Consider the following 27,205-nt stretch of genomic DNA (forward strand, 5'->3'; position numbering starts at 1 on the left):
GGGATGCTTTGGATCTTGGGCAGTTCCTTTACACTTCCACACTTTGCTTTTACCGTCACTCGGATACAGGTTCATTTTGGTCTCATCTGTCCACAAGATCTTTTTTTAGAATTCTGCAGGCTTTACTAAATGCTTCTTGTCAAACTGTAATCTGATATAATATACATTCCATTGCTATGTTCCAAACATTATGGCATCCTGAAATGAGGGGCCTATGTATAAAAAATGCTGTAATTTCTACATGGTCAAAGCAAATGTATACAAAGGGAACTCCGGTTTCCTCCCACTTTTCCAAACGTACCAGTGGTGTAGGTTAATTGGGTGGCACAGACTCATGGGCCGAAATGGCCTGTTACAGTGTTGTATGTCTCCAAACAGAACGTTGAATAAAATGTGGAATGTGCACTTTAATTTGATTTGTTTGATTACAAATTTAAAACTGTGGAACACATGGAGAAATAAAGAAAAAAAAGTTTCTTTGTCCCAAACATTTTGGAGGGCTCTATAATTCCTCTTCAGAATGTTTTCTGAGCAATGTTTTGGGGATATGTTTTGAATTAAAATAAAACTTTTGGAAGTAGTCATTAAAAATTGACCAGACATTTTCTGGTCAATTATTAATTCAGACAAATTAAAGGTAAATTTAAAGCTGTGAAGACTGGATTAAACTTAGTTACTTTCATGTCATTGAAATGAGTTGATTTGACCAAAGTACCATCATTTATAAAGCACGATGTCCACTGAACAAATGAATATTTGGAATGTAATCCAGAAATTATTTATTGGAATCAACTTCACCTCTTTGAGCTGTCACTCTTTGAACCAAAATTTGCAAGAAAACCACATTTGGAATATCAGCAAATGGAATTGGTTATTAAGTGAGAAGGTTTGTTAGTTTTTTTTGGTGTACATGGGCAATAAAAGATTTGATGATGTACCATGATCCTTTTTTTGTTTTGCAGATATGCCCTCTTGAGACATTCAAAAGAAAGGCAGCAACTTGATGGTCTACACAACTTGAAGTACTTTCCAAATATCACAGTTGAAGTCTTGTATAAAAACATAACTGTAAACCTGACGCCGGAGCTGGCTCCAGTGATCGACCTTTAAAGTAATAACAGTCATAGCTGTTTGGTGAGGGTTAGGGTCCTTTTTCAAGAAAAAAATTACAATAAACTACAATAACAAAAAAACTACAATAACACAACACAGCACTGTGATCTTGAAGAACACATCAAAAGTTGGTTACAAAGAGATTGGTTCCCATTCAATAATAATGCAGAATGAGTTGATGGATATGAAACATCAAATTTGAAATTCATTATATCATGGACTCCAATGTAACCTCTTATTCTAATTTTTCCAATTGGATCAAAGGGGTCCGACCAGCCACTTTAGAAAAGTAGGATGATCTTTCCAAGTAACAGTTTAACAGTAATGAATCAAACTGAATTTTAAGACTGCAGAACTAGATGAAAACTATGGCATTGCAATGAGCAATGCAATCACTTTTCCAATCACTTGATTAAATTAGCTGGAAATCATATTCTTAGCATTTTTTTTATTCGCTAGCAGTTGTTACTTTACTTCTAGTGAGTGAAATTTGTGTAAATAAGCTGTGAATTGCCAGATATTTTTTTATTTATAGTCTACTAAACCACAAAGTTTACATGTTGAGATCAATGAATAAGTGTCTGATGCTGTTGTACAATTACGTACAGGATACTCTGGACATTTTCCCTTTAATTTTTAATGGAAGGGAATTTGATTCGTACCTGTTCATGTACATAGGATTGAAAGTGTTTTATCTCAATGGTCTTTATTGCTACACATTCACACTTGCTGAAATCCATGGATTGTTCTAAGAAAGCTTTTCTTTCCATAACATTATGTTTTGAGGGTCCAAATATCTTCTCTGATACCTGGCAGCTGATCACTTAGGTTTATCTGACTGACCAAATCAGGGATTTCGTTTGTCCCTTTTCCCAACTTCCCAACCACCATGTTTATGAAAGTCGGTTTGTCAAGTGGCAGCTAAAGTCTATTTAAATTAATAGGTTTATATTTGAAACACTTGTAGTATTAGATGTTGTAGCACAATGCTTTAGGGTATGGGAAGATATGGAGTTATAACTAAGATTCTCAAGTTGTGCCAAGGATAAATGAGCCATTTCTCCGTTTTGGTACAAATGATGAGTCTGTCTTTAGTGTTTGAACTCCTGCTGAAGGTCTTTTATACACACCAAGAGAAAGGATGAGGAAAAGAGAATGATTTTTTTTTTAAAGTGGAAAGTGAATATATCTGTATATTTTTCTATCCATCTTTGGTTTGCATCTTTTGTGGTTCATGACCTCATCCACCAATGAATGGTTGTGGCATAATAGAGACTCCATCCTCTACGATAAAGAACAATCCACATGAATTTACTTCTGCTCTTTTGTAAGGTCATGATCAGTCAATATGAGAGGACGTCTAGTGATGAAATTTTCCCTTTGTTTTTTTTTAAAACTAAAGATTGGTTTGAGTACATTTTTTTTGTATTCAGCTTTTTTTTGTTAACCTATCCAAGATAGAATTTCATTCAATTAGACTTCTGTCCTTGAAAGGCTGTTAGCCTTATTCACTTTGTTTGCATTTAAAGCTGATGTTTCACAGAGGAATACAAGCTTGAAAAAAATGATGTAGGTGGAGCGTGTGGCAATAAAGAGAAGGCTGACTGTTGTTGATAGTAGTTTAAAATGATAATGTATTGCTATTTCAGAATCCAGTTTATTGCTTTGAAGCAGAAAATAACCTTAAAGTTGTATTTCATTTTGATTATTGCTATATATATAACTATAATTCTCTCACCCAACCAAAATCATCCCTTCCAAATGGCTTTGAAGAAGCACTTAAATGTATACAGTTCATGTTTTGGTGTTTTCTCTGCTATATTTTTATGTATTTCTGAAAGAAGAAAATTTATTTGCATAACCCAACCTACTACAAAAAGCATCTTAAAAATGCAGTTACAGGTTGTGTGTTGGGAATGTGTAGTATGCCAGAGCACCCTCTAAACCAAGGGTGGCCAACCTTTTCATTTTCGATTTAGACTTGCATCACGGTAACAGGCTACTTTGGCCCACGAGTATGTACCAGGGATGTAGGTTAATTGGGCGGCATGGACTCCTAGGCCGAAATGACCTGTAACTGTGCTGTATGTCTAAATTAAAAATTAAAAGGTTGGTCCCCCCGCTCTAAACCATTGCTTGTGGTAATTTACAATTTTCATCATTCATGTGAATATAAAGTAATATGAACCATATAAAATTTTAGAGGTTAAACATTTCCATATATTTTATCTAAGAATCCATTTCCACAACAACCTTGGCACATCTTAGTTTGACAATTTAATCACTTTTATTGGTACACCACCTCAACTGTATGCCAATATCTGCTACAAATTTTCCTGGATAGAAAGTTGGCAAAAGGAAGCCAGGACTCAAATTTCGATAGAACACTGCAGGCGGTTGTACTAAACACCGATCAATGCAATCTTTTCTCTAATGTTGGCATGAATTCTTCATAAATTACTGTTTAAATTTGTGTTGAATCATCTAGTAATGCATGTTTCCAGGTAGAGCTGTAAAAATCAAAGTTCTCAACCTGTGCACTGAAATGTGTTTAAGTATTATTCACCTCAAAGCCTTCTGTCTTATTGTTCACATGTTTGATCATTGGTTTATACATTTTTGTATTAATTTATGGATGATTTTCAATAAAAAGTGACACATGTGATGAGTTTGTTTAGAATATCTAATTTATAATCGAATATTCAAAATAAGCAAACCAATATGTTCTCAGATTAAATTGTACTAAGAATAATAGTTTCTACAGAATGTAACAGAGGGTGAACCAGGTGAGCCATGTTTAATTGTAGGATCATGAACACTCAGATATAGTTTCCTTAGCAGCAATACAGAATCAAGGATTCATGTTGAGCCATTTTTGTCTGAAGCCACTTTGAACTGACTGACATCCTATTAAAGTCTGCCACAACCACACATCATCTAAAGAGGAATAATTGCACTGCAGCAAAATTATATTGGACTTGGATTGATAATTTAGGTGCATGGCTGTTTAGGAACTTGAGGTGAGAGACACGAGATTACAGATGCTGGAATGTGCAGTAAGAACATTGCTGGAAGTACACGGCATGTTAAGCAGCATCTGGCGGGACAAAGAGGTGATCAGCCTTTCAGATGAATACTGTGCATCCCAAATGTCGATCGTTCCTTTAGATGCTGCTTCACTCGCTGAGTATTTCTAGGTAGGAGCAGGTGTGTGCGTGTGTGTTTGTGTTTTCCCACCCACTGATTAAATAAGTTTCCTTTCTCCATTGTAATATATGGTCATCTCTCTCAAATCTGACATGAATCGACTTTTAAGGTAGATTATGCAGAGTATTGGGTTTTCCCCACAGAGATTTGGGGGCTAATAGATTTGTCAGGAAGTCTGAGAGTATCCACTTAAATTCCTTTCTTTCCTGCTGTGAGGCTTGTTTCATTCATTCCTGAGCTTCGAGTTAAGGTAGTTTTACACCAGTCCTTCCTTTTTTTTAGACTCTGCCTGTGCTCTTGATCCTGTTCCACAAAATTGCTGACATTCCACCTCCCTTTCTGCCCCTTTGACAGCTGACAAAGTGAATAGTTATTTTGTTACTTCATTTTGAATCCCATTTCCCAAAACTCTCTTTTGCTTCTGTTTCTCTGACTGTAAGAGACACTTTAGCCAATTTCTACCGATGGCAAAACAATTTTGTGTAATATGACACTTTTTAAATTACATGACAATATATTCAATCTTGAATCAAAAATCCAGCACTGATCCTTTGACTAAACTCTTGATTGTTCCTTCAAATGTCTGGTTTTCAATTGAACTCCAATTCTTTGGTGTATTTTCAAGAAACTCCAATGGGAATCTGTTATGAGGACGAATAAAGCAACTGAGTGGAGTGTTATGGACGTGGTTTTAAATAATTTGAATTTAATGTAGTCCTTGGTCCTCTGGCTGGCAATTCTACCATTTTAATTACAGAATTTAGGGAAGTACATTGATATCTAATAACAGGAATTGTACCATGGATAAAGTTCATTGATCATGTAAAATATTTAATAATACGTATGAGATTTAGTTAGTCCTTTTACTCATGTAAGACTGCTATTGTTTACATTTTACTGACCCAATTCTTTCTGAAACTTTTCAACATATTAAAATTGTTGTATCTCAAATTAGTATGAATTGTTAAAGCCTGTTAAATCCTTCAAATGTATAGGTGGGAAGTACTGAATTAAAGAATGCTCAATGGTCTAATCTAACCACTGAGAAAAAGGTGACAGACGTGGTGGGATGCAGAAGTTAACAATACTGGTGAGTTCTGGAACAAAAATGTAAAAGAGGATGAAAATGTTTCAATCTGCATGGACACCGACATTTGCTGATGTTGGTTTAAAGAGCCATTAATTCAGATTGAAGATAGCACAGTTAAATGTATTGCTAAGAGACTAGCGCAGGAGGGAGAACTTCAGATTCTTGGCCATTAGGCTCTCTTCTAGCAAAGGCAAGATTTGTACAAGGACAAATATCCTGGCGGGGAGATTTGGTAGTGTTAATTGAGGGGTTAGAAGCTAGTCTGACACAGGGGTGGGATCCAAAGCATTGATAAAAGCAGGTGCGAATTCAGTAGACTGTACGGACACAAGTCAGTCAAAGGATGTCTGACCGCATTTAATGGAAGAAATCTGACAGACAAGGTTGGCAAGGTTAGGTACATGGGACTGGAATATTATGGCTATGATATGAATGTGGCTGACGAGAGGTGGGGAGGTCAATGTTCCAGGCAAGATGGACATGGAGGGAGGAGAGTTGGGGTATTGAGTTTTTGATAAGCAGATCAAGCCAGTACTGAGAGAATATTCTTGGGCTATCATCTGGGAGGCTTGAGTGGAGTTTGGAAATATAGGGATAATTACTAACAATTATTCAAAAAATATTTTGTAAACATTTTTAATTGACAGAGGATTGAATAATCCATGACAACGCTGGCAGTGAACTCTGTCTTGTCGTATCTGTTCTCCAGTCACCCACTGATTTGTAAAATGTTTAGATGATTAAAAAATAGTATTGTTTTAGTGCCAGGTAGATTGTGGGATCTTGCTGTGCCAGAATTTTTCAGCAGTATTTCGGGTTAGTACAAGGGTCTGCAAATGTAGGAAGCTGGATAAAAAAAAACTAAACTGCTGGAATAATGCTGCAGCTTTCCGTGGAGAGAAATGGACACTTTAGTTTGCAACCCTTCTCTGGGTGGAAAGAGTAGAGGGGACAACAGAGGGAGATGAGGGGCTCAGATAGGGTGGACAGCCAGCATCCTTTCCCTGGGGCAATAATAGCAGATACTGGAGGACATCTATTTAAAGGCAGTGCTTCGCAACCTTTTTTTTTCACTCGTGATCCCTTTTGAGCCACGGAGCACCTATGGCATTCTATGCTGTGGGTGCTCTGTGGTTGGCGGGGGATTGCTTGGGGTGGTGTGTGAGTGGGGGAAAAGAACGACTTTTATTAAAGTTTAAGGAGATTCAGAGGTAAGTTTTTTTTACTCAGAATGGGGTTGGTGGTGGAGTCTGGTGCAATAGAGAATCAAAAGAACCTTGGATAGGCATATTGATACAATAAAAATAGAGGGTTATGGGAATGAGGTAGGGAAGGGTTAGATTATTGTGAAGTAGATTTCATAGCACAACATTGTGGGCTAAAGGGTCTGTACTGTGTTGTAATGTTCTAAGTTCCAAGGGTTTGGGAAGTTGTAACATGATGGCTATTAAGTCTTCATTGATAATTGGGGCTGCCAATGGTTTTAAATTCACATCCTGGATCTGGATGTTGCAAGCAAGATCAATGTTTATTGCAACTTCGCCAACTCCAAGGTCTTCCCCCTAACCCACCGCACCCCCCCCCCCACCATTCCTCTTTCAGCATTCATGATTCCTCGGTTCAAGCTACTCATTATCTTGTGGACACTTGCCCATAGATTTGCAACATTCTTTTCACTTCTTCCCAATGTGTGGGAGACACAGATTTCACAGTGAGCTAGTGATTCACTTGGACCTCGAGTCTAGGGATTATAATGTCGTCTACCTAGGAGGATCCAATTGAAGCTTCGATTAATGCTTTATGGAGCAGACATGCTCATCCTGTAGAAATGACAATGATCTAATTACATTAATTCTCCGTTCCTCTCTCAGCTTCTTGTCCGTGGTCCAATGCAAACTTAAGCAGTGACAATTCAGAATACCCAGCCTCCAACCTGCTCTCTCATTTATGTGGTGAGTTTCCAGTCATTGCAGTTCCCAGGATATTTATAGTGAGCTACTTAATTATAGTGACTTTAAATGTTAAAGGTATGTCAAAGATTAGACATTTTGCAATACAGTATATGTTGCTTGGCTCTTTTCTGACTCAATGTTAACCGTCGTGTATTCTGTACCTTGCTAAAATGGTGGAGTTTCTATTCAGATGGAGAAAATTATGTCATACAAAAATCAGAATTCCCTTTCTACTGCTGAGCTAATTTGTCCCCAACGTATGGATAAGAACAAACTCATTATTGGGGGAAGAAAACAGATTACTGCCTCTTTGCAACCATTTTGTGATCAACACTGAGTGACCAGTTCTTAAGATGCTGATGGGTCTTCACAGATTCTTGAAGAGTAGCATTCCATGTTTGCCTACGTATGCATAAACTCCGGAATGTCAATCTAATGCGCAATCTGAGAGGCTACCTGCTGTTCTCAATGCAACATCTGGCTGAATGTAGAACCCAAAAACGCCTGCATGCGATGTTGGCCACCCTTTACTTTCTATTGATGCTGAGTGACCTGTTGAGTTTCCCCAGCACTTTTTTGTATTGCAATGACAATCGCAGCATCTGCAGAGGGACAGGGATTACACCAGCTCCTCCAACACAGTCACCTCCCACCACCCCTGGATGCAGAGCTTGAGGCACTGTACCTGTATCAAGCTGCCAGTTCAGCCTATTTCCCAGGCAAGTGATATTTCATGATCGATTGATATCTGTTTATAATTTAGAAAATTTCCCATTGCTGGGAATTTGGACAACCAATGAAAACAGGGTCAAATTCTCCAGTAATTCCACTGAGACTCGCTTGGCATGCATTCTCATCTGAAATACTGACATGCAGTGCCCAAACGCTATTCTCCCCACCGGATCCAGAATTTCTTGTGTACCCTTTTAACTTCACAGCAAATATGCATCAAGGCTACGAGCCTAGTGGCTTATGGAGACAGCAGAATCCAGACCAGTGGTGCGGCCACAGTGTTTCGTACAAGGACGGCTCCATGTGTTAACCTTCTTCGTGGTCCGCAAGGACGTCATGCCTCTGCTCGGCCCCAGTGTGTGCATGGACATGGACATGGACATGGGCATGGACATGGGGCTTGTCTCATTCGGCACATCTGAGGATGATTTCTCACAGAAGATCTTTTCTGAGTCTGGTAACTTTTCAAAGAAGAGTTGGGGAGGCTGTCGGTGACGCACTCCATGTGGTTTGACCCAGTAAGACCCATTGTCTGGCCAGCGCACCGCATTTCAGTAGCAATAAAGGATAAAGTCAAGGCCGAGCTGGTCAGAATGCAGGACCTGGGCCTCATCACTCCAGTCTCAGAACCAACTGAATGGGCGTCCTTCATGGTGGCCACCAAGAAAAAAGATGGACAGGAAACTGAATTTGTATAAATCCGTGAGACCTCAATGCAGCCCTGAAAAGACCTCATTGCCCCATGCGCATCATGGAGGAAGATGTTGCACAAATGGTTGGTGCAACGGTGTTTTCAACCCTGGATGTGAAGAACTCATTCTTCTCTCTCGACTTCTGCTCACTGCTACTGACCACTTTCAGTACTATATTTGGTCAGTACAGGTTCCTGAAGATGCCATTTGGCATCAATTCAACCAGCGAGATATTCCAAAGGTCTATGGAACAAATTTTCATGGGGTACCCCTGTGCCATCATAGTCGATAACATACTAGTAGGTGACAGGACATTAGAAGAGCATGATGCCAACCTAAAGAAGGTCCTCGACCAGGCACAGAAGGTAAACATGTGGCTCAAACCCCGCAAGTGCTGGTTCCGTCTGAGTTGTCAGTTATGTGGACCACGTGATCACCAGCACGGGCCTAAAGACAGACCTGTCCAGAATGAGGGCCATCAGTGAAATGCTGTTGCCAGCCGATGTGGCTGTCCTGCAAAGGTTCCTGGGCATGGTGAATTATGTGGGCAAGTTCATCCCCATCTCCAGTGAACTGACAGCCCTGCTCAGACAGTTGACCCACAGGTGTTGAATGGACGGCACGAACAACAAAATGCCTTTGATGTCCTAAAGAAACACGTCTTGCCCACCATGACATATGTAGACCAGTGATACTGACCTGCAACACCTCACAGTACGACGGAGGGGCAGAATGCTTGCAGGACGGAAGACCAGTGGCGAACGCTTCCAGGTCACTTACAGACATGGAAACGATGTACATTCAGATTTGAAAAGAGCTGCTGGTGGTGGTTTTCACCTGCTTGAAATTCAATGTCTATGTCAAATGGCAGGCTGGTCACCATAGAAACCGACACATCCTCCCAGTAAGAGAGCCACCCCCATCTCAAACCAACCCAGACAAAATGGCATTTTTGGATTTGGAACATGAGCCCAGGGTCGACATGAGCCCCCCAGTAACCACAGGAGAGGCGATGGACAGTAGAGACAAAGAGGACTATTACAAAACGCGCACTGGGCATGTCTGTAAGCCAAACCCAAGATACCGGACTGAACTGGGTTGAATGTATACGTTGTTGTACCAGTGAAAGTTATAAATGTTGCTCAAGAAAAGGAATGTAGACAGCCACTGCCATCGGCTGTTCTGCACTCCCACTACAATAGCAGCCACAGTGATCTCAGCAGCGCGCAGCACCTGCACGAGTACTAGCAGGGGGCTCTCTCTCCCGACACTGTTTATCATATTTGGTTGTGGTCAGTAAAGTCTTTCATTTGGTTGACCTTCCCCGCCAACTCAACTCATTATTAAGCGCGCAATAACGAACACTGCTGTCCATGGCCTGTTGTTCAGCGCCTCTTGCGCATTGTTGTTGCAGGTGATGACGTCAGAACCACACGATGAAGCTTTCTCCCAGCCAGCACAGTCCCCCATAGTCTGCCCATATTGATTGGTATTACCATCTTCATTGCAAAGTACTTAAAAAATGTGAATGAATATTTTAATAATCGATCTGAGTTCTTATCAAAGGTGGGCTTATAGCTGTTGGAAAGGTTCTTATTTATTGCTTTCATACCTGATATACATGCTGAACTAAGTGCTCCCCCTTTGGACAGGCCAGGGCAGGGATCTTTGTCCATAAGCCCTTTCATACAGCCAAAAAGTTTCAATGTAAAGGCGGCGATTCTCCACCCTTGCATTGGGAGACTTACTTCCATGAATGAGCCATGGCCGGCTCCAAGGCGCCGACTGCAATCGCTCTCGGGGGAAGGGTCAGTGGCCGAGTGCTGTGCACCATTGCCCAGCACAAACGTAATGCCGCTGCAAGCGGCTAGCTCGGGGGCAGGCTGATGACATCACAGTGATATCATCAATCTGCGACCTATCTCATTCACCCCTCTCCCTCCGTGACCCCATCAGGGCAGAGGTGGCCAGCGGGCACCATCAGGAGGTGGCCATTGTGGGCTGCGTCGGCTCCGCTGGCCACTCCTGCACCTCACCGGGCCGCTTCGGTCTTCAGGGCTGCTCATCAGCGCTAGCGGCTTCATACACGGCAGACCAATGGCTGTCTTGACTCCCATAATCCCCCATGCAGCTGGAACTGTTCTGGGAAACACAGAGCGGTTCCAGCTGTGTGGTGGATTATGGGTAGTGAAGATGGCCATTGCTCTGCCGTGTATTCATGACGGGTGGCACCACAGGAACAGGCACTCTCCCCCCCCCCCCCCACCTCCATAGCAGCTCTGGACGATGCAGTGAGGTGTCATTCTGCATAAAAGCAGCACTGGAGCAGCCTTTTAGGGAGGCTCCATAAACAGGTAAGTTTTAAATTTTTAACTGCCTCTGCAGCCGGCCTCAAAGCAGAGGCCCAGCATGAAATCACCTCATGTTTTTCGCATTTCATCATTCTGCCCTGGAACACATGCACCATGTGTTCAGACGGCTGCAACTGGCTGGCATGTTTCACTCTATAAAATCATGTAAACCAATCCCGTGACCATGTTCTCTTTGCTTCAGGCATTGTTTTTGCACGCCACCTGAATGGGGAAGCTCCAGGCTGGTAGAAACTTCCAAGTTTGATATTTGTTGCTGGTGTTGCCCAGCATCAAATATCAAACCATTATCGCATGGCTCAGATTACAATCTTTTTTTAATTTTTAAAATATTTTTCACACTATGAACCATATTAACCAAAATACACAAACATTTCCCTCTTGAATATACACAGTGTCATTTTCTCCCCTTTTCCCCCCTTCCTCCTTCCCACCCCCCTCCAAATCCATTAAACGTTCAACATATACAATACAATAAACCCATTAAACAATGTCATCACACAATGAAAATAAACAAGAAATTTGTGTGATCTACTTTTACACACCGGGTCAGTTCATTTCGTCTTCTTCTCATTCTGTCATTTTAAGGGATGGAGGTCCGCAGTAGGACTTCTCTGTTGTGTTCCATGTACGGTTCCCAAATTTGTTCGAATACTGTGATGTTCTTTTTTAAATTACATGTTATTTTTTCCAATGGAATACATTTATTCATTTCTAGGTACCATTGCTGTATTCTCAGGCTATCTTCTGATTTCTAGGTTGACATTATACATTTTTTTGCGACAGCTAAGGCTATCGTAATAAATCTTTTTTGTGCTTCATCCAAATTGAGGTCTAGTTCTTTACTTCTTGATGACATTCCATTGTTCAGGCTCTTTTTTCTATAGCGTATCAGAGCCAGCCTCACCAAGCTGAGGAACGGCATCTTCCCACAGGCTGAGAGAATGCTGAACGACTGAAGGAACTGCTCACACTGACCCTCTGAGACTTGTTTCACAAAGATCACTAGATAAATGAACAAAGTAGGCCATTCAGCCTATTGAGTCTTCTCTGCAAATCCACCCTGGGCCAAACTGTTCTCACCTCTAGTTCCAAATTGTGGCCTTTTCCCCCATATCCCTTGATACACTAACTAATTAGATACCTGGCAATAATTGGGCTTCCACACCTGTATGTGGCAATGAATTCCACAAATCCACTACCTTCTCTAAAAAGAAATTTCTCCTCATCTCTGTTTTAAATGGGTCCCTTCTAATTCTAAGACCATGCCCTCTTGTCCTGGATTCACCTGCCAAGGGAAACATCTTATTCACCTCTACTCTGTTAAATCCTTTAAGCATTCAAAATGTTTCTATGAGATCTCCTCTCATTCTTCTTTACTTCAATGAATACAGTCCAAGAGCCGATGAACGTTCCTCATATGTTAGCCCTTGCATTCCAGGAATCAACTTGGTAAATCTTCTCTGAACTCTCTCCAACATCATTACACCCCTTCTAAGATAAGGGGCCCAAAATTGCACACAGTTCTCCAAATGAGGTCTCACCAGTGCCCCATAGAGCCTCATCAACACCTCTTTACTCTTATACGCTATTTCCCTTGAAATGATGCCAGTATAGCATTCACTTTCTTTACTGCCGATCCAACCTGGTGGGTATCCTGTACAAGGACCCCCAAGTCCTTTTGCACTTCCAAATTTTGAATTTTCTTCCCATCCAAATAATAATCTGCCTGTTTATTTCCACTTCCTAAATGTTCAACCGTACATTTCTCAACATTGTATCTCATCTGCCATTTCCTTGCCCTCTCTCCTAAACTGTCCAAGTCTCTCTGCCACCTATCGGTTTCTTCAACACTTCCCACTCCACTTCCTACTTGGTGTCTTCTGCAAACTTGGCCACAAACAATTCAATCCATAATTTAAATCATCAATATATATTGTAAAAAGTAGCAACCCCAACACCGACCCCTGCGGAACAGCACTAGTCACCGGCAACCAACCAGAACAGGATCCCTTTTCCCACCCTTTGCTTTCTGCCTATCAGCCAATGCTCCACCTAATCTAATATCTTTCCTGAAATTCCACGGGCTCTCATCCCGTTAAGCAGCCTCTTATGCAGCAAATTATCGAAGGACTTTTGAAAATCCAAATACACAACATCCACAATCTCTCCCTTGTCCATCCTCAAAGAATTCCAATAGGTTGGTCAGGCAGGATCTTCCCTTCATGAACCCGTACTGGCTTGGACCTATCATGTCATTCACCTCTGGGTATTTCGTTACCTCATCTTTGAGGATCGACTCCAATAACTTCCCATCGACAATGTCTGACTGATAGGCCTATAATTTCCTTTTTTTTTTGCCTCCCTCCTTTCTTAAACAGTGGAACTACATTTGTGACCTTCCAATCCTCCGGAACCATTGATTTCTGGAAAATTAATTCCAATGCCTCCACAATGTCCAAAGCCACCTCCTTCAGAATCTGTAGGTGCATCTCATCTGGTCCAGGGCACTTATCTATCTTTAGTCCATTCATCTTACTGAGCACTTTCTCTCTAGTAATCCTGACTGTACTTAATTCTATTCCCTGAGACCTCTGACTATCAGGTATATTGCGATTGTTTTCCACAGTGAAGACTGATGCAAAATGCTCATTTAGTTCCTCTTTCATCTCTTTGTTTCCCATTATAATTTCTTCAGCATCATTTTCAATCAGTTCTATATCTACCCGTGTCTCTCTTTTACCCTTTATATATTTAAAAAACCATTAGTATCCTTTTGTATGTTATTTGCCTTTCCTTTCATAATTCGTCTTTCCTAATAACTTAGTTTATTTCTGAAAGTTTTTAAAGGTTTCCCAGTTCTCTGTTTTTCGACTAATTTTTGCTTCCTTGTCTTCTCTCCCTTTTGTCTTCATTTAAGCCTTAAGCTCTCTTGTCAGCCACATTTGTGCCATTTTTCCATTCATAATTTTCTTTGTTCTTGGAATATATCATTCCTGCACTTTATTTCTTGTAGAAATGCCATCCAATTCTGCTCTGCCTTCCCTCCATCTAGCTTACTTTTCCAGTCAACTTGGGCCAGTTCCTGTCTCATCCCACTGTAATTTCCTTTGTTCCACTGAAATGTTGACGCATCTGATATCAGCTTCTCCTTTTCAAATTTGAAACTGAACTCAATCATATTATGGTCACTGCTTCCTAAGGGTTCCATTGCCTTTAATTCCCTAATCACCTCAGGTTCATTACACATCACTCAATCCAAAACCACTGGTCCCCTGGTGAGCTTATCCCCAAGCTATTCCAAAAAGCCTTCCCGTAGGCATTCTACAAACTCTCTCTCCGAAGATCCAGAACCTTTCTGGTTTTCCCCAATCCCCTTTCATGTTAAAATCCCCATAATTATTTTGACGTTTTCCTTCTGACATGCTTTTTCTATTTCCACCTGTTGTGGGCCGGAAGGACTGGCTACCATGCTGTGCCTCCTGTAACTTGTAGTCCACCTCCTGGCTGATGTTTTGGGGGCCTGTACTTACTTTGGCTTGGCTTCGCGGACGAAGATTTATGGAGGGGGTAAAAAGTCCACGTCAGCTGCAGGCTCGTTTGTGGCTGACCAGTCCGATGCGGGACAGGCAGACACGATTGCAGCGGTTGCAAGGGAAAATTGGTTGGTTGGGGTTGGGTGTTGGGTTTTTCCTCCTTTGCCTTTTGTCAGTGAGGTGGGCTCTGCGGTCTTCTTCAAAGGAGGCTGCTGCCCGCCAAACTGTGAGGCGCCAAGATGCACGGTTTGAGGCGTTATCAGCCCACTGGCGGTGGTCAATGTGGCAGGCACCAAGAGATTTCTTTAGGCAGTCCTTGTACCTTTTCTTTGGTGCACCTCTGTCACGGTGGCCAGTGGAGAGCTCGCCATATAATACGATCTTGGGAAGGCGATGGTCCTCCATTCTGAAGACGGGCCTGTATATAACTGCTAATAGGGTCCTTTTAGCCTTGCCATTTCTTAACTAAACACATAAAAATTCCACCACTTCTGACCCTATATTTACGAAATAATGTTTGTTTGTTTTTCTGTATGTGTGTAACGTCTAGTTGTGTGTCTGCATGTTTTGCACCAAAGAATGGAGAACATTATTTTCTTGGGTTGTACTTGTGCAATCAGATGACAGTAAACTTGACTGGACTTGACTTGAGTTCCTGAGAAGTGCAGAGTAATAAAGGAATTTGGAAAGCTTGTTAGCACATTCCTGATGGAGGCAGGACAATAAGGCCATAAAATAGCCCCACAGTATTGAAAATTAAAAAATAATGCTGGAAATCTGAATAAAAACAACTTGCAGGAAATACTCAGCAGGTCAACCAACCTTGATCAAAGAAGAGACACAATTGAAGTCCACTACCCTTGAGGATTGGCTGAAGAACAGAACACCTGAGCAGGGAAGTATTGTGAAGCTGCTCCCTTCCAGAGCTCGCTCTCCCAGACTACTCTTGCGTGGAAGCAAATCATTTTAATGTCTTTAAAGGACAACAAAGTTATGGCAGAACAGTAGCAAAGTATCCAACAACCCCCACGAACCCAGGCAATCTCCAAATCAACCAGACAAAATGCAACTCTCACAGGCATTGTTTGATCCCTTGAAATAGCACTTTACTCAAAGGAACTTGACTTCAGCTGTGTAAAGGAAAGGCAGTGAGGATCTCGAAAAAGTATCCTGCAGTGGAAAAATGGGCGATTTTTATTGACCCTCATTTAACTTTGCCAACTTTAGTTTTATCAAGGGATATCATTAATAGTATATGATGCAGTATTGTGGCTGTCTCCACCCACAATCAGAGTTGATAACGTGGAATAAGCAAGTTTATTCTAATTAGAAAACTTTCTTTGTTTTGCATATTAATCTTTGATCAAACCTTGCTATTCAGTTTTGTATTTAATGTACCAATGCAAATTGGCCTCACTATGGCTCACCACTTTTTAAACACGTGGCAAATAATTAATATTTATAGCCACACCAAGAAAGCAGCCCGAAAACGAAGCATTATTACTCGACATGATTGTGAAGTTTCATCAGATGATTGAAATGCATTTGTAATTGGCTACCAAGTAGGCTGAACTTTGAGTTTACTGTCTTTAGAGTCACATATAACTTTTTTTTAAACCCTGAGAACTACTTTTGATTGCTACAGTTGTTAGCAGAGTTCCAAATCAAAACCTTATCATTAAAAACAGGAATTTCAATTTGTCATTCAATCTGACTGTGATAGTACATAGTGTATATAGTTACTAGACTGTGCTTACAGCGATTGGCTGAGAGCTAAGCCACGCCTATTGTCTGGGCCTTAAAGGGTTGTGTCCCTAGCCAGGCCGGATCATTCCGGACTGGTCGGCCACCTGTGAAGAGCTCTGGTCTTTTGCTAATAAAAGCCTTGGTTTGGATCAACAAGTCTTTGGTTCTTTCGATGAGCTCTACACTGACACAAAAGCTTATCTAAGTAAAATCACAATTCTGGAGAAACACAGTAGGTCAAACAGTGTATCAAAGATAAAGATACATAATCAACAGTTTCATGCTTGAGCCCTTCTTCATAGTATGAAAAAAAATACAGATGCCTAAATAAAATGATTTGCGGGGGGAGGGTCAGACCACCTGCCGTTCTCCCTCTCTTCCCCATCCCTCTGTCTCCTTTCCACCAGCCGTCCACCCCCTTCCCTCTCCATTGACAGAGCCAACCGCCCTCCCCATTCTCGGTTGTGCTCTCCCTCCCTTATCCACCTATTACCTCTCGCCTTTGGAACCGCGCTCCTCCCCCTGCCCCTCCTCTCCCCGCCCCTCCTCCCCCAGTCATTTTACTCATACCCCGATGAAGGGCTCGAGCCTGAAACATTGGTTACGAAATGTTTATCTTTACTATGTAAATTACAGTTTGTCTTTCTGAATTTCTCCAGATTTGTGTTTTTACTTCCATCATTGCTTCTGCAGACTTTGGAGTTTTACTACAAAACTTGATCTAATTCACCCACAACAGTGAATGCAAACAGATTCAGTGTTTTCCTGGAATCAGCAGTATGGGGGTAGGAATATATCCACTTGTACTTTTCTTCATAACTGTAAGTATATTTTCCTTATTTTTTCTTGCTGAATGTTGATTGTTGAGTCAACCTTTACCCCATCTCAATGAATTACTTTGCCAAAATAGACATGAATTCTAAGCAGTGTAATTATTTCTAATCAGTAAATAAGTATCAATTTCACATTGACTCAAATTGTTAGCAAGAATATTTGTTTCAAATATGCTTTATCATTAAATTTTAACTGAGGCGTTACACTGTAGCAAAGTATTGCTTTTTATGAGAAGTATTTGTCCAAAAAGCTCAAGGATTACATGTGGTGTTTGCAGGAAGTTGGCAGTGAACCTGGCAAGGGAGCCAGATGTTATCGAATTTCACCTTTCCTTCTCCTTCATGTTCTACAGTGCAAAATCCTCCTCCTCAGAATCATTAGGAACAGTTCACTGGCCACATTATTGTCAATGAATTTCAATTACACCCACTCAAAATGCCTAACACAAAAGGAACAAAATAAGCTCTGCACTGAACCACATTTAATTTTTCAGATTTGAGTTGCTTAGTGATATCAAAAGATCTATTTGCAAGTACATAGTTTAGAAAAAAAATCATAGTTGTGGTCTGTCTGTGGTTCATGCATTTATTCAAACATTTAAATAATCTAATAGGTTTGCATATGATATTAATTTAATTTAGAGGCACAGCCTCTAAGTGAAAGCCAGTCCTTCCGGCCCACATACCTGTGTTGCCCAAATACCCATTGTGACCAAGTAACCTACCAACCTTGTACACCTTTGAAAAGAAGGTGGAAACTGGAGCACCCTGAGGAAGTCCGTGCAGATATGGGGAGAATGTACAAACTCCTTACAGTTGGCACCAGATTTGAACTCGGGTTGTACCGCTGTAATAGTTTTGTGCTGACCGCCACATATTTATTTCCATTTAAAATTCTCTGGTTGCTAGTTAAACATTTCCAGATTGAATTGTAGGTTTCTGAACATGAACGGCGTTGTGAAGTAAATAACTGTAGTATTGAATTTGTTTTGCAAAACATTACGTTGTCATGAACATGTCACAAGATTTGTTATTTGGAAGCAGTATCACAGGGCAAACATTCATATAAACAACCTTACAAAAATAAATAACAATAGTGCGCAAAAAGATAAAGTCAGGCAGTGTTTTTGGTTCATGATCATTTGGGAATCTGATGGCAGCCGGGAAGAAGCTGTCCTTGTGGCAGCGGGGAAGAAGCTGTCCTTGTGGCAGCGGGGAAGAAGCTGTCCTTGTGGCAGCGGGGAAGAAGCTGTCCTTGTGGCAGCGGGGAAGAAGCTGTCCTTGTGGCAGCGGGGAAGAAGCTGTCCTTGTGGCAGCGGGGAAGAAGCTGTCCTTGTGGCAGCGGGGAGGAAGCTGTCCTTGTGGCACTTCGTGCTCATTTTGAGGCTCTTGTACCTTATTTCCCAATAGTAGCAGATTGAAGAGGGCATGGCCTGGGTGGTGGGAGTCCTTGATGATAGAGGCTGCTTTCTTAAGACACCGCCTCATGGAGATGTCCCCAATGGAATGGTCTGGTGCCTGTGATGACGCAGGCTGAGTTAACAACCCTCTGGAATTTATTCTTGTCCTGGGCATTGGCAACTCCATACCAGGCAGTGATGCAACCAGACAGAACGCTCTCCACAGTTCTGTGGTGCACTGTTAGCCAGAATCAGACACACACAAGGTAAAGACTGTACAACAGGCGTTAATCCACAAAGACTTCCACAGAGCCAAGCTGGCTGTAGCTGCAGTAACTACAGTGAGCTTCGGGAGGCTGGCACAGGCTTATATCCCGGAGGGTAATTGACACCCGATCGGGTGGGGCCTGCTCCCTTCAGGCCGACTGATTGACAGCCCAGCCAGGTGTTGTCCTGTCCCCTTACACTCCTACAGGTACAGAGGTTGTCCCCTGCAGTAGACCGGCGGTACATTCCTGCAGGAACAGGTGTTTCCCCCTGCAGTAGGCCGGTGGTGTACCACCACAGGTTCACCTGTAGAAGTTTTCAAGAGTCTTTGATAACATACCGAATCTTCTCAAACCCCTCACAAAGTATAGCCGCTGGCAAGCCTTCTTTATGATTGCACCAAAGTGAAGGCTCCAGGACAGATCCTCGGAGGTGTTGACATGCAGGAACATGAAGTTCTTGACCCTCTCCACCACTGAACACACACTGGGTCGTGTTCCCCTGACTTCCTCCTGAAGTTCACAATCATCTCCTTGGTTTTGCTAAAAGTGAAAGCTAAATTTTTAGTGTGTCAGGAGTGTTCTTCCAATTGTTCAATATACATCTTCCACATCTGTGTTACATGAGTATATTGTCATGCTGAGGAAGGTCAAAGTGAAAGGGTTGAGTTAGCTTTGCATTACGTCTAGGCCTCAAACATTCTCTGGGCCAATGACATGACAGACTGACATATGTAACAGCCCCCAGAGAGGTTTCTTTGAATTCTATTTGATGGTGGAGGATGGGAATAAGTTTGGAAGTCCTCCCATATTTCTCCATCTCTCAGACTTCCACACATGCCCATCCTCCACCATCAAATGGAATTCAAAGGAACCTCTCTGGGGGCAGTTCGATATGTCATTCTGTCATGTCATTGCCAAACTCTGAAATGTCTCCATTGATCACAGTAGCTGTACTGCTTAAAAATATGAAGTCATTTCAGATGTCCTCCAGTGGAAGGCTTCATCTTGACAGCGTGTGTGCCAAGGCTGAGAAAGTGGGGGAATGGGATTGCCTTCTCACAGGAGACTGGTTGGGATTAAGTTCATTGGCACCCAATGGAACGTTGGCTTGGTCGCGACTCAGCTGGTGCCTAAACATCTCAGCTTCCAGCTCGCATGCTCACTACCTCACTAGACACATAGTGAGCTGAACTCTTCCCTCCCTCCACCCCACTCAGAAAGCCAGGACCAATCAAGATGAGGACCCACATTTCCATCAATCTTGCACCCTAATCGTATATGCTGAGTTATGAAATGAAATTTTAAATGATACGAGCAAGGACATGAAAGCATAAACTCAAAGAGTGAATCAAAAGATTTTTAGAATCTGATGCTATTCGGGAAAACTGATTTCTTTGGGGAGGATCTGTTACTAATGGATTATGGCAGTGGTTCTCAACCTTTTTCTTTCCACTTGCATATCACCTTAAATAATTCCTTACGAACCGCAGAGCGTCTGTGCCATCCTATGCCAGAGGAGCTCTGCGGTTCGTAAGGGATTACGTAAAGTGGTATGTGAGGGGGGGAGAAAAGGTTGAGAACCACTGGATTAGGGGAACCACTTCATCAGAATGGAGCTCAAGGATGGCATCCTTTAACAAAGGTTGGATGTGAATCTTGGGTACTTTGGTATTAAAAATGGAAATGCTTAAATTCAGGACTTGTGCCTAATCGAAGGGCAGCGATCGATTGTACTGCACCGGGAAAAGAGAAGATGGATTACTGGTGTTTTTAAACTGGTAGAAGAAGATCCAGGACCTTACCCCAAAAAGACTGCAAAAGTAAGCACTCAAATGGGAGAACAAGATAATAGCACGATATCCTTTTCAACTTAGGAATGAATTAGCATAAAATTTGTCTGATACCCCTTGGTAAATGCTAATCACATTTGCACTGGCATGTCCGACTGATGTAGACAGTAAGAAGTTTCATTATAGATTCCAGCTCAACTTAGAACTATAATCTAAAACCAAAAGGATATTTAGTAAAGATGAGCTTCATAAATGTTTATAATTGGTATTTCATGGAGCAAATTTAAACCCAAATGTTTTGAATGGAATCATCTGCTTTTTTTTAGATCAGTACAGCACACTGTCCTCTCTTCCACGATATCTCTGATTATTATTCCAAGATGAATCTCTTCTGCATCCAGATAATCCTCCATTCCCTACATATTGATTTGTCTCTTGAAAAGCTTTTAAACGCTCGCATCATATCTGCTTCTCCTGCTAACCTATGCACGTTCCATTCTGTTTAAAAAAAAACTTGCCCTGCACACCTCCTTAAACTAACTACCTCTCACCTTCCATGCATGCCTTCTTGTGTTTGACATTTTTACCCTGGGAGAAAGATTTTGACTGTCCTCTCTGTCTATTTCTTTCATAATTTTATAAACTTCTATTAGGTCTTCTCTCAGCCTCTGACACTCCACAGAAAACCAGTCAAGTTTGTCCAAATTCTCTTTAGAGGTCACATTCTCTATTCCACGCACCAGCCTGGTAAATCTCTTCTGTATTCTTTCCAAAACCTTTACATCCTTCCTACAATGGGTCAACCAGAATCACACACATCAAATGCAGCCAAACTGAAGTTTTATGAATGAATGATTTAAATTTGAAAGTTAAAAGCTGAGAACAAGAGTTATGTTTTAATGAAATGCTCTTACAAGGTCATCCTGACTAATTCTCTTGGATAAATATTTCTAAAAGTAACAGTTTTCTTCTCTTACAGGTTTCCAATATCCTGTCACAAAATTATTCACTGGTATATTCACTCTCGGGTGAAGGAGTGGACCAGGATCCTGAGAAAAACTTATTCACAATTAACAAAGTGACTGGAGAAATATTTGTTAATCGCAAGGTTGATCGGGAGAAAACAAAAATTTTTAAGGTACATGATTTCTTCCTTTCATTCTCTTTGCTAAGTATTTATAAGCACACAGACATGATCCTGTTTTCATGCGCCTGTTCTGTGCCCATGGGATTTCAGAGTTTGGCAATCATTGTGGTACTAGGAAGTGCTTTGGCATGGGTCAGGGGTCAGGGACAGTTAAAATGGTTCACATGCATAATTGTCAAAGCCAGTTAAATATGCTCGTTTTGTTTGAGTTCAGAAGCTGCTTCTCCTTTTTGTAATTTCAGGCAATCAAACCAGCTTGGAATAATTGTGTTGTGATTAGAGGTATTGTAATTGCTTTCAGTGACATTATGGGAGGTCTGAAACCAGGGACGGGCTTGCAAGGAAAATCATACGGTTTTAGGTATTTATGACTTAATGGCAATTGTGCAGGAGAAAACTCAATGTCTGCATCTTTTGTGTGGTACCTGAAGAAGAATGCTGCTTCATTATTTCTTTCTATTGTGTGCATATTAACCTCAGTATTGTGTTTTAAAAGGTGCCTAGAATGACTACTGAATTTTATGTGATCAATGTGATCAATTCCTTCTCTCGCATAAACCTAACACCATTACTTCCACTCCTAAAACCTATCATCCACATTTCTAATGGCATCTCCATTAATTTCCCCTGATAAATTCAGTTCCACACCCTGGTATCGTTACAGATTGCATCAAATTACTGAAATGATCTTGCTCTTTGTCAAAGGGCTGCAATTGTCCCTTGCTAGATGACCTCCTCAGTTGAGTAGGATTTCACCAAATCTCCACCCTCCCTTATCCACGTACAAGGAATGTGTCAAGAATTTGCAGTGAAACATCCTGACCTCGTGCTGGCATATTGCTGGGGGTCTGAAGAAGTTGATGTAGCAATTTGGTATTAATACCTGATCTCATCACTTGATGAGAACGACAGGTAGCCTTTAAAAAAAGAAAAAGATTCACAATTATGTAGCCATGTTTATCAGATATTTGAAGATCATTGACCAGATTGTTCTCAATCCGACTCACCAGCTGCATATGGTCACCAGGTTAATTCAAAGGTTGCTTTAGCATGCTGACAACCCCTGAATTTGGCCATATCTGAGGCCTCCTATTTTAGGACACTGCTCCATGCTGTCAAAGTCTCCTTCCACTGTGTTCATTCCCAATGGAGTGTAGGTGACTGAGGGGAAACCTTAAGGTGTCTATCGAAATGATAAGGGGCCTGGGTAATGATGTCACAGGTTTTTTTTGCCTATGGTAGAGGATCTCAAGCTAGAGGAAACAGGTTTAAGGTGAGAGGGGAGAAATTTGAAGTTGATCTGAGAAGTATGTTTTCACGCACAGTCATGAGTGTTTGGAACAAACTGCCAGAGGAGATAATGGAGGAGATATTGTTATAGAGTTAAAAAGATAGTTGGATAGGTACGTAAAGAAAAGCCTAGAGGGACGCAGGCCCTAATACAGGCATGTGGGATAGGTGCAGAAAGGCAGCAAAGCTGACATGAATAAAGACAGCTGGTTCCTGGGCTGTGAATTTCTCATTCGGTAATACATTTATGATGCACTATTTAGTGTGTTATGGGGCATGTATTTTATATTATACATTAATATGTCTTTAAAAGAGATAGATTGTGGGGGTTTAGTGTTGGTCACTTCACAAACAGATACTTTTCACATCTCATTTAAAATACAAGAGCTTTGCTGAAAGTGAGACATTGAGGCACCAGTGCCTTTGTAAAGACAATTAAATTGTTTTGGAAAGAATTTCAAAAAGCAGGTAAAAATGGATTGAAGCTCCAGGCTCAAAGGCTGATAAGATCTTTCAAAGATTGGGTTTGGAGCCCTGCAAGGAGTTCTGGTTTTGCAAGCAGAGAGAAAGAGAGGAAAGAAAAAATAGGATTTCTTTGAGAGAGAGAGAGAGAGAAAGGGAACTACATTCTTTTGGGAGGCTGCAACATGGCATGCTGGCAGCTTGTTGAAAACCCCATTTTGAAGACTGGTTGTGAGGTCTTAGTTCAGCCGGTTGAAAACCCTTGCAGTCCTTACAGGAGGAAATGGCTGGCTAGAGTGTTTCACCTGAAATCAGGGAAACGGAGGAACTCAGGTGACCTGGAAGAAGAGGTCATCATTTGGAAATCCCATGATGGGGCAAGTTTCTTCGGCAAAACACTGAAGTGGCTGATAAGAGGGAATTAGTTTGCATGTCCAATGAGCAATAAATATCTTTCTGAAATCAAAAAGAACCTTCCTGAACGGTAACTATTTAAACACCAGAGCTTGGTGAAAATTCATAAATGTTAAATTCTGTGCACAGTACAAGAATTGCCTGATACCAGTGAACTTGGAGAAGAGAGATTGGACTGTGAATCAAAGAACTTTCCTGTGTTACGAGCCCAGAGGAGCCCAAAACCCAGCAGCAATAGATATTCGCCAAGACAAATGGTTACGTAAACAAATGTTGCTTTTAATTATCTTTAAACATGAAAACAGAATCACACTTTAACATATCATTATTGACTTAACTAACCTAATTTAACCCCCTTCTAATTCTAAGAGCATGTGTATGTAATGAGTGTGTAAGTTCAGAAAAGTTCTTTGATTCACAGTCCAATCTCACTTCTCACTCCTCCAAGTTCACTGGTTGCAGGCAATTCTTATACTGTGCACAGAATTTAACATTTATAAATTTCACCAGGCTCTGGTGCTTGAAAGGTAAATGGTTACTGCTCAGGAAGGTTCTTGTCAGTTTTCAGAGAGAGATTTGTTGTACCCTGGACACCTACAATTGATTCCTTTTTAATCTGCCACTTCAGTGTCTTTCTGAAGAAACTTGCCCCTCAGGGTTCTTCAGATGATGACTTCTTTCTTTCAGGTCACAACAGAGTTCCTTTTTGTTTCTCTTATTTCAAGTGAAACATTAGACAGCCAGTCCTTTCCTCTTGCATGAACCACAAGGGCTTTGACAAGCACTGACAACCTGTCTTTCAAATGGGGTTTTCCACAAGCTTGCCAGCTTGTCCTGTTCCAGTCCCAGTTGCTGTTGCTGACTGTAAAACTGCAGAACTGATCTCTCTCTCTCTCTCTCTCTTTCTCTCTGCTTGCAAAACCACATGACCCTGTTCTAGGAGTTCCACTTCAGACAGCTAGTGGCTCTGACGAGTTCTTTCATCTGTTGCCTTTTGTAAACAACAATCCATTAGTGAAGTCTCTTTGGCACTTTCCAAAGCTTTTGCAAAGGCTCTGGGCCGACATGTCTAGCATGAGAAAAGCTCCAGTATTTTAAATAAGATCTGTTTTAAAGTGTTTGTTTGTGACCTACACTTAAAAAATCTGCCCTAATTTATCTCCCAAAAACATATCTATATTCTGTCCACCTGAACATTACATACACGTGTGCTTAGAATTAGAAGAGGGTTAAGTTAAAAGTCATAAGTTAAAGTTTGATCCTGTTTTTTATGTTCATAGAAAATTAGAAGCAACCTTTGTTTAAGTCACCATTTGTCTTGGTAAATTTCTATTGCTGCTGGGGTTTGGGGCCCTCTGGACTCCTAACAAGTGGTATTACATTTTGATGGTAAACCGAACTAATAAAAATGCATTGATATTTGTGAATGTGTAACTAATTTTTGATTAATACCAATTTCTACCTTTTTTGACTTATTTAGTTTCAAGCCAATGCTTTAAGCAGAGATACTTTGAAGGAAGTGGATGATCACATGCTATATAAAATTGTTGTGATTGACGTCAATGACAATGCCCCTAAGTTCAAACAAACTGAGTATAATGTTGATGTGTTGGAAAGCACACTTCCAGGTCAGATTTTCTTCCAAAATGATATGTTTCATTTATTCAAAACTAAGTGCTATTGTTTAGAAAGAAAGAAAGAACGAATTTCGGCTTAAATAAGGTTGAGAGGAACTTTAAAAATTAAAATACTTGGGCTGGACTCCATGTGGAGATGTGAGACAGGATGCCAACCCAAAAATATCTTCTACTTCTACCTGTGGACGCTGCCTGACCTGTTTAGTTTCTCCAGCAGCTCATTGTGTGCGTATTGTTAAATGTTTATTTGCATTCAGCAAATGAAGTGGTCCATGTCTGCTTGACAATGAGATAGAGACAATGTTGTGGGAAGAACTGATAAGCAGCAAGCATCATTAAAATGCTGAACAATTATCACTTTTATCGAGCACTGTGGTTAGTGTAGGAGTGAGTGAGTGAGATGCTATGACTGTGCCAGTAACCTGGGTTCACTGTCTGCAAGGAGTTTGTAGATTCTCTCCATCACCTGTGTGGGTTTTCCCCAGGTGCTCCAAAAATTTCAGACAGTAGAGGGTGAGATCATATTGGTATTAACCAGTGGATCCAATCAGAACCAAGGGCATTCAACCAATGAGACAGAAATATCTTCTGCAACTGTGAAAGGGCGAAGAGCTGAGTCCAGGGAAATTCCCGTTGCCACTTGGATCATGGTACTGAAGCTCAATTCATTGCAAGGACAAAGATTTAGGAAGCAGAGAGAATCTCTTGGGCCTTTAAAATATATATTTTACTTTAGTTTATTATTTTTTCATGTTATTGTTTTTAAAAAACCTGTTTTGTAATTATGCTTTTAAATAGTTGTGCAAATTTTAAGGGATTTTAAATGTTAATTGATTTTGTAGACCCTGAAGTCTATTAAAATAGTTAGAACTGGTTTGTTTCCATCGGGTGACAAAGGCAGTAAAGCATGTTTATGGGGTAGAGCCTCCTCTGAGGCCAGCAGCAGCTCACTAGGGGCTACCAAAGAAAACCACTGCCTTTGCTATCTTCTCCATCCAAAAGCTCCTGCATTGAGGGTCCTTGCTTGATGATTCCAAGCCATTAAGCAGTGAATTCCTGTTATACTTTCAAGCTTGTCTTGCATTGTATATTTTCAATGAATAAATTGCTCATCCAAAGTGAACACCCCAGAACTGTTGTCTGCAAAGTTAATGCATGCTTACTGAGTTATTCATGTTCAATGTTTTAGGGACAGAAATAATCAGAATTGAAGCTGAAGATCCTGATGATAAAACCAATGGTAATGGAGTGGTTTCTTACTTTATCGATTCCCAACATCCTGCAAAACCATCAAACATATTTCACATTAATTTAAACAATGGCTCCATTCTCCTTCAAAAATGCTTGAACTATGAGGTATGTATCTGCAAATTTAATACATGCTTGAACTGACCATGTGCCAGTGACAGGACTGACACTTTTCAATATTTATTAACTTTTTTTAAGAGAATACTGTCATGATAATGAATATGTATGAGATGTACCGGAAATCACGTGGTATGAGAGAGAGAGATAAGAACACAAGC

The 27,205-nt window shown here is 41.0% G+C and overlaps 2 protein-coding genes across 9 annotated transcripts in view; both read left to right on the plus strand.

Annotated features, from left to right (window-relative positions):
- LOC138735613 (beta-1,4-galactosyltransferase 5-like) overlaps nt 1-3,776 on the plus strand; it is a 68,035-nt gene extending 64,259 nt beyond the window's left edge. For all 3 annotated transcript variants that reach the window (XM_069883679.1, XM_069883681.1, XM_069883680.1), the window contains one exon: nt 963-3,776. In XM_069883679.1, the coding sequence (XP_069739780.1) occupies nt 963-1,110 (148 nt within the window). In that variant the 3' untranslated portion in view covers nt 1,111-3,776. The remainder of the gene's footprint in view (nt 1-962) is intronic.
- Nucleotides 3,777-7,149: 3,373 nt separating this feature from the next.
- The window catches only part of LOC138735615 (cadherin-like protein 26), a 94,174-nt gene continuing 74,118 nt past the window's right edge, over nt 7,150-27,205 (plus strand). The window contains exons 1-6 of one of the 6 annotated variants that reach the window (XM_069883683.1): nt 7,150-7,362; nt 17,131-17,258; nt 20,637-20,759; nt 21,709-21,867; nt 25,523-25,670; nt 26,869-27,035. In XM_069883683.1, the coding sequence (XP_069739784.1) occupies nt 17,217-17,258; nt 20,637-20,759; nt 21,709-21,867; nt 25,523-25,670; nt 26,869-27,035 (639 nt within the window). In that variant the 5' untranslated portion in view covers nt 7,150-7,362; nt 17,131-17,216. Of the gene's footprint in view, nt 7,363-16,584; nt 16,670-16,741; nt 17,259-20,636; nt 20,760-21,708; nt 21,868-25,522; nt 25,671-26,868; nt 27,036-27,205 lie in introns of those variants that run through there. The other 5 variants (XM_069883684.1, XM_069883682.1, XM_069883686.1 and 2 more) reach the window with 5 other exon arrangements.

The sequence above is a fragment of the Narcine bancroftii genome, chromosome 6, assembly GCF_036971445.1.
Source record: "Narcine bancroftii isolate sNarBan1 chromosome 6, sNarBan1.hap1, whole genome shotgun sequence".
Classification (NCBI taxonomy): Eukaryota; Metazoa; Chordata; class Chondrichthyes; order Torpediniformes; family Narcinidae; genus Narcine; species Narcine bancroftii.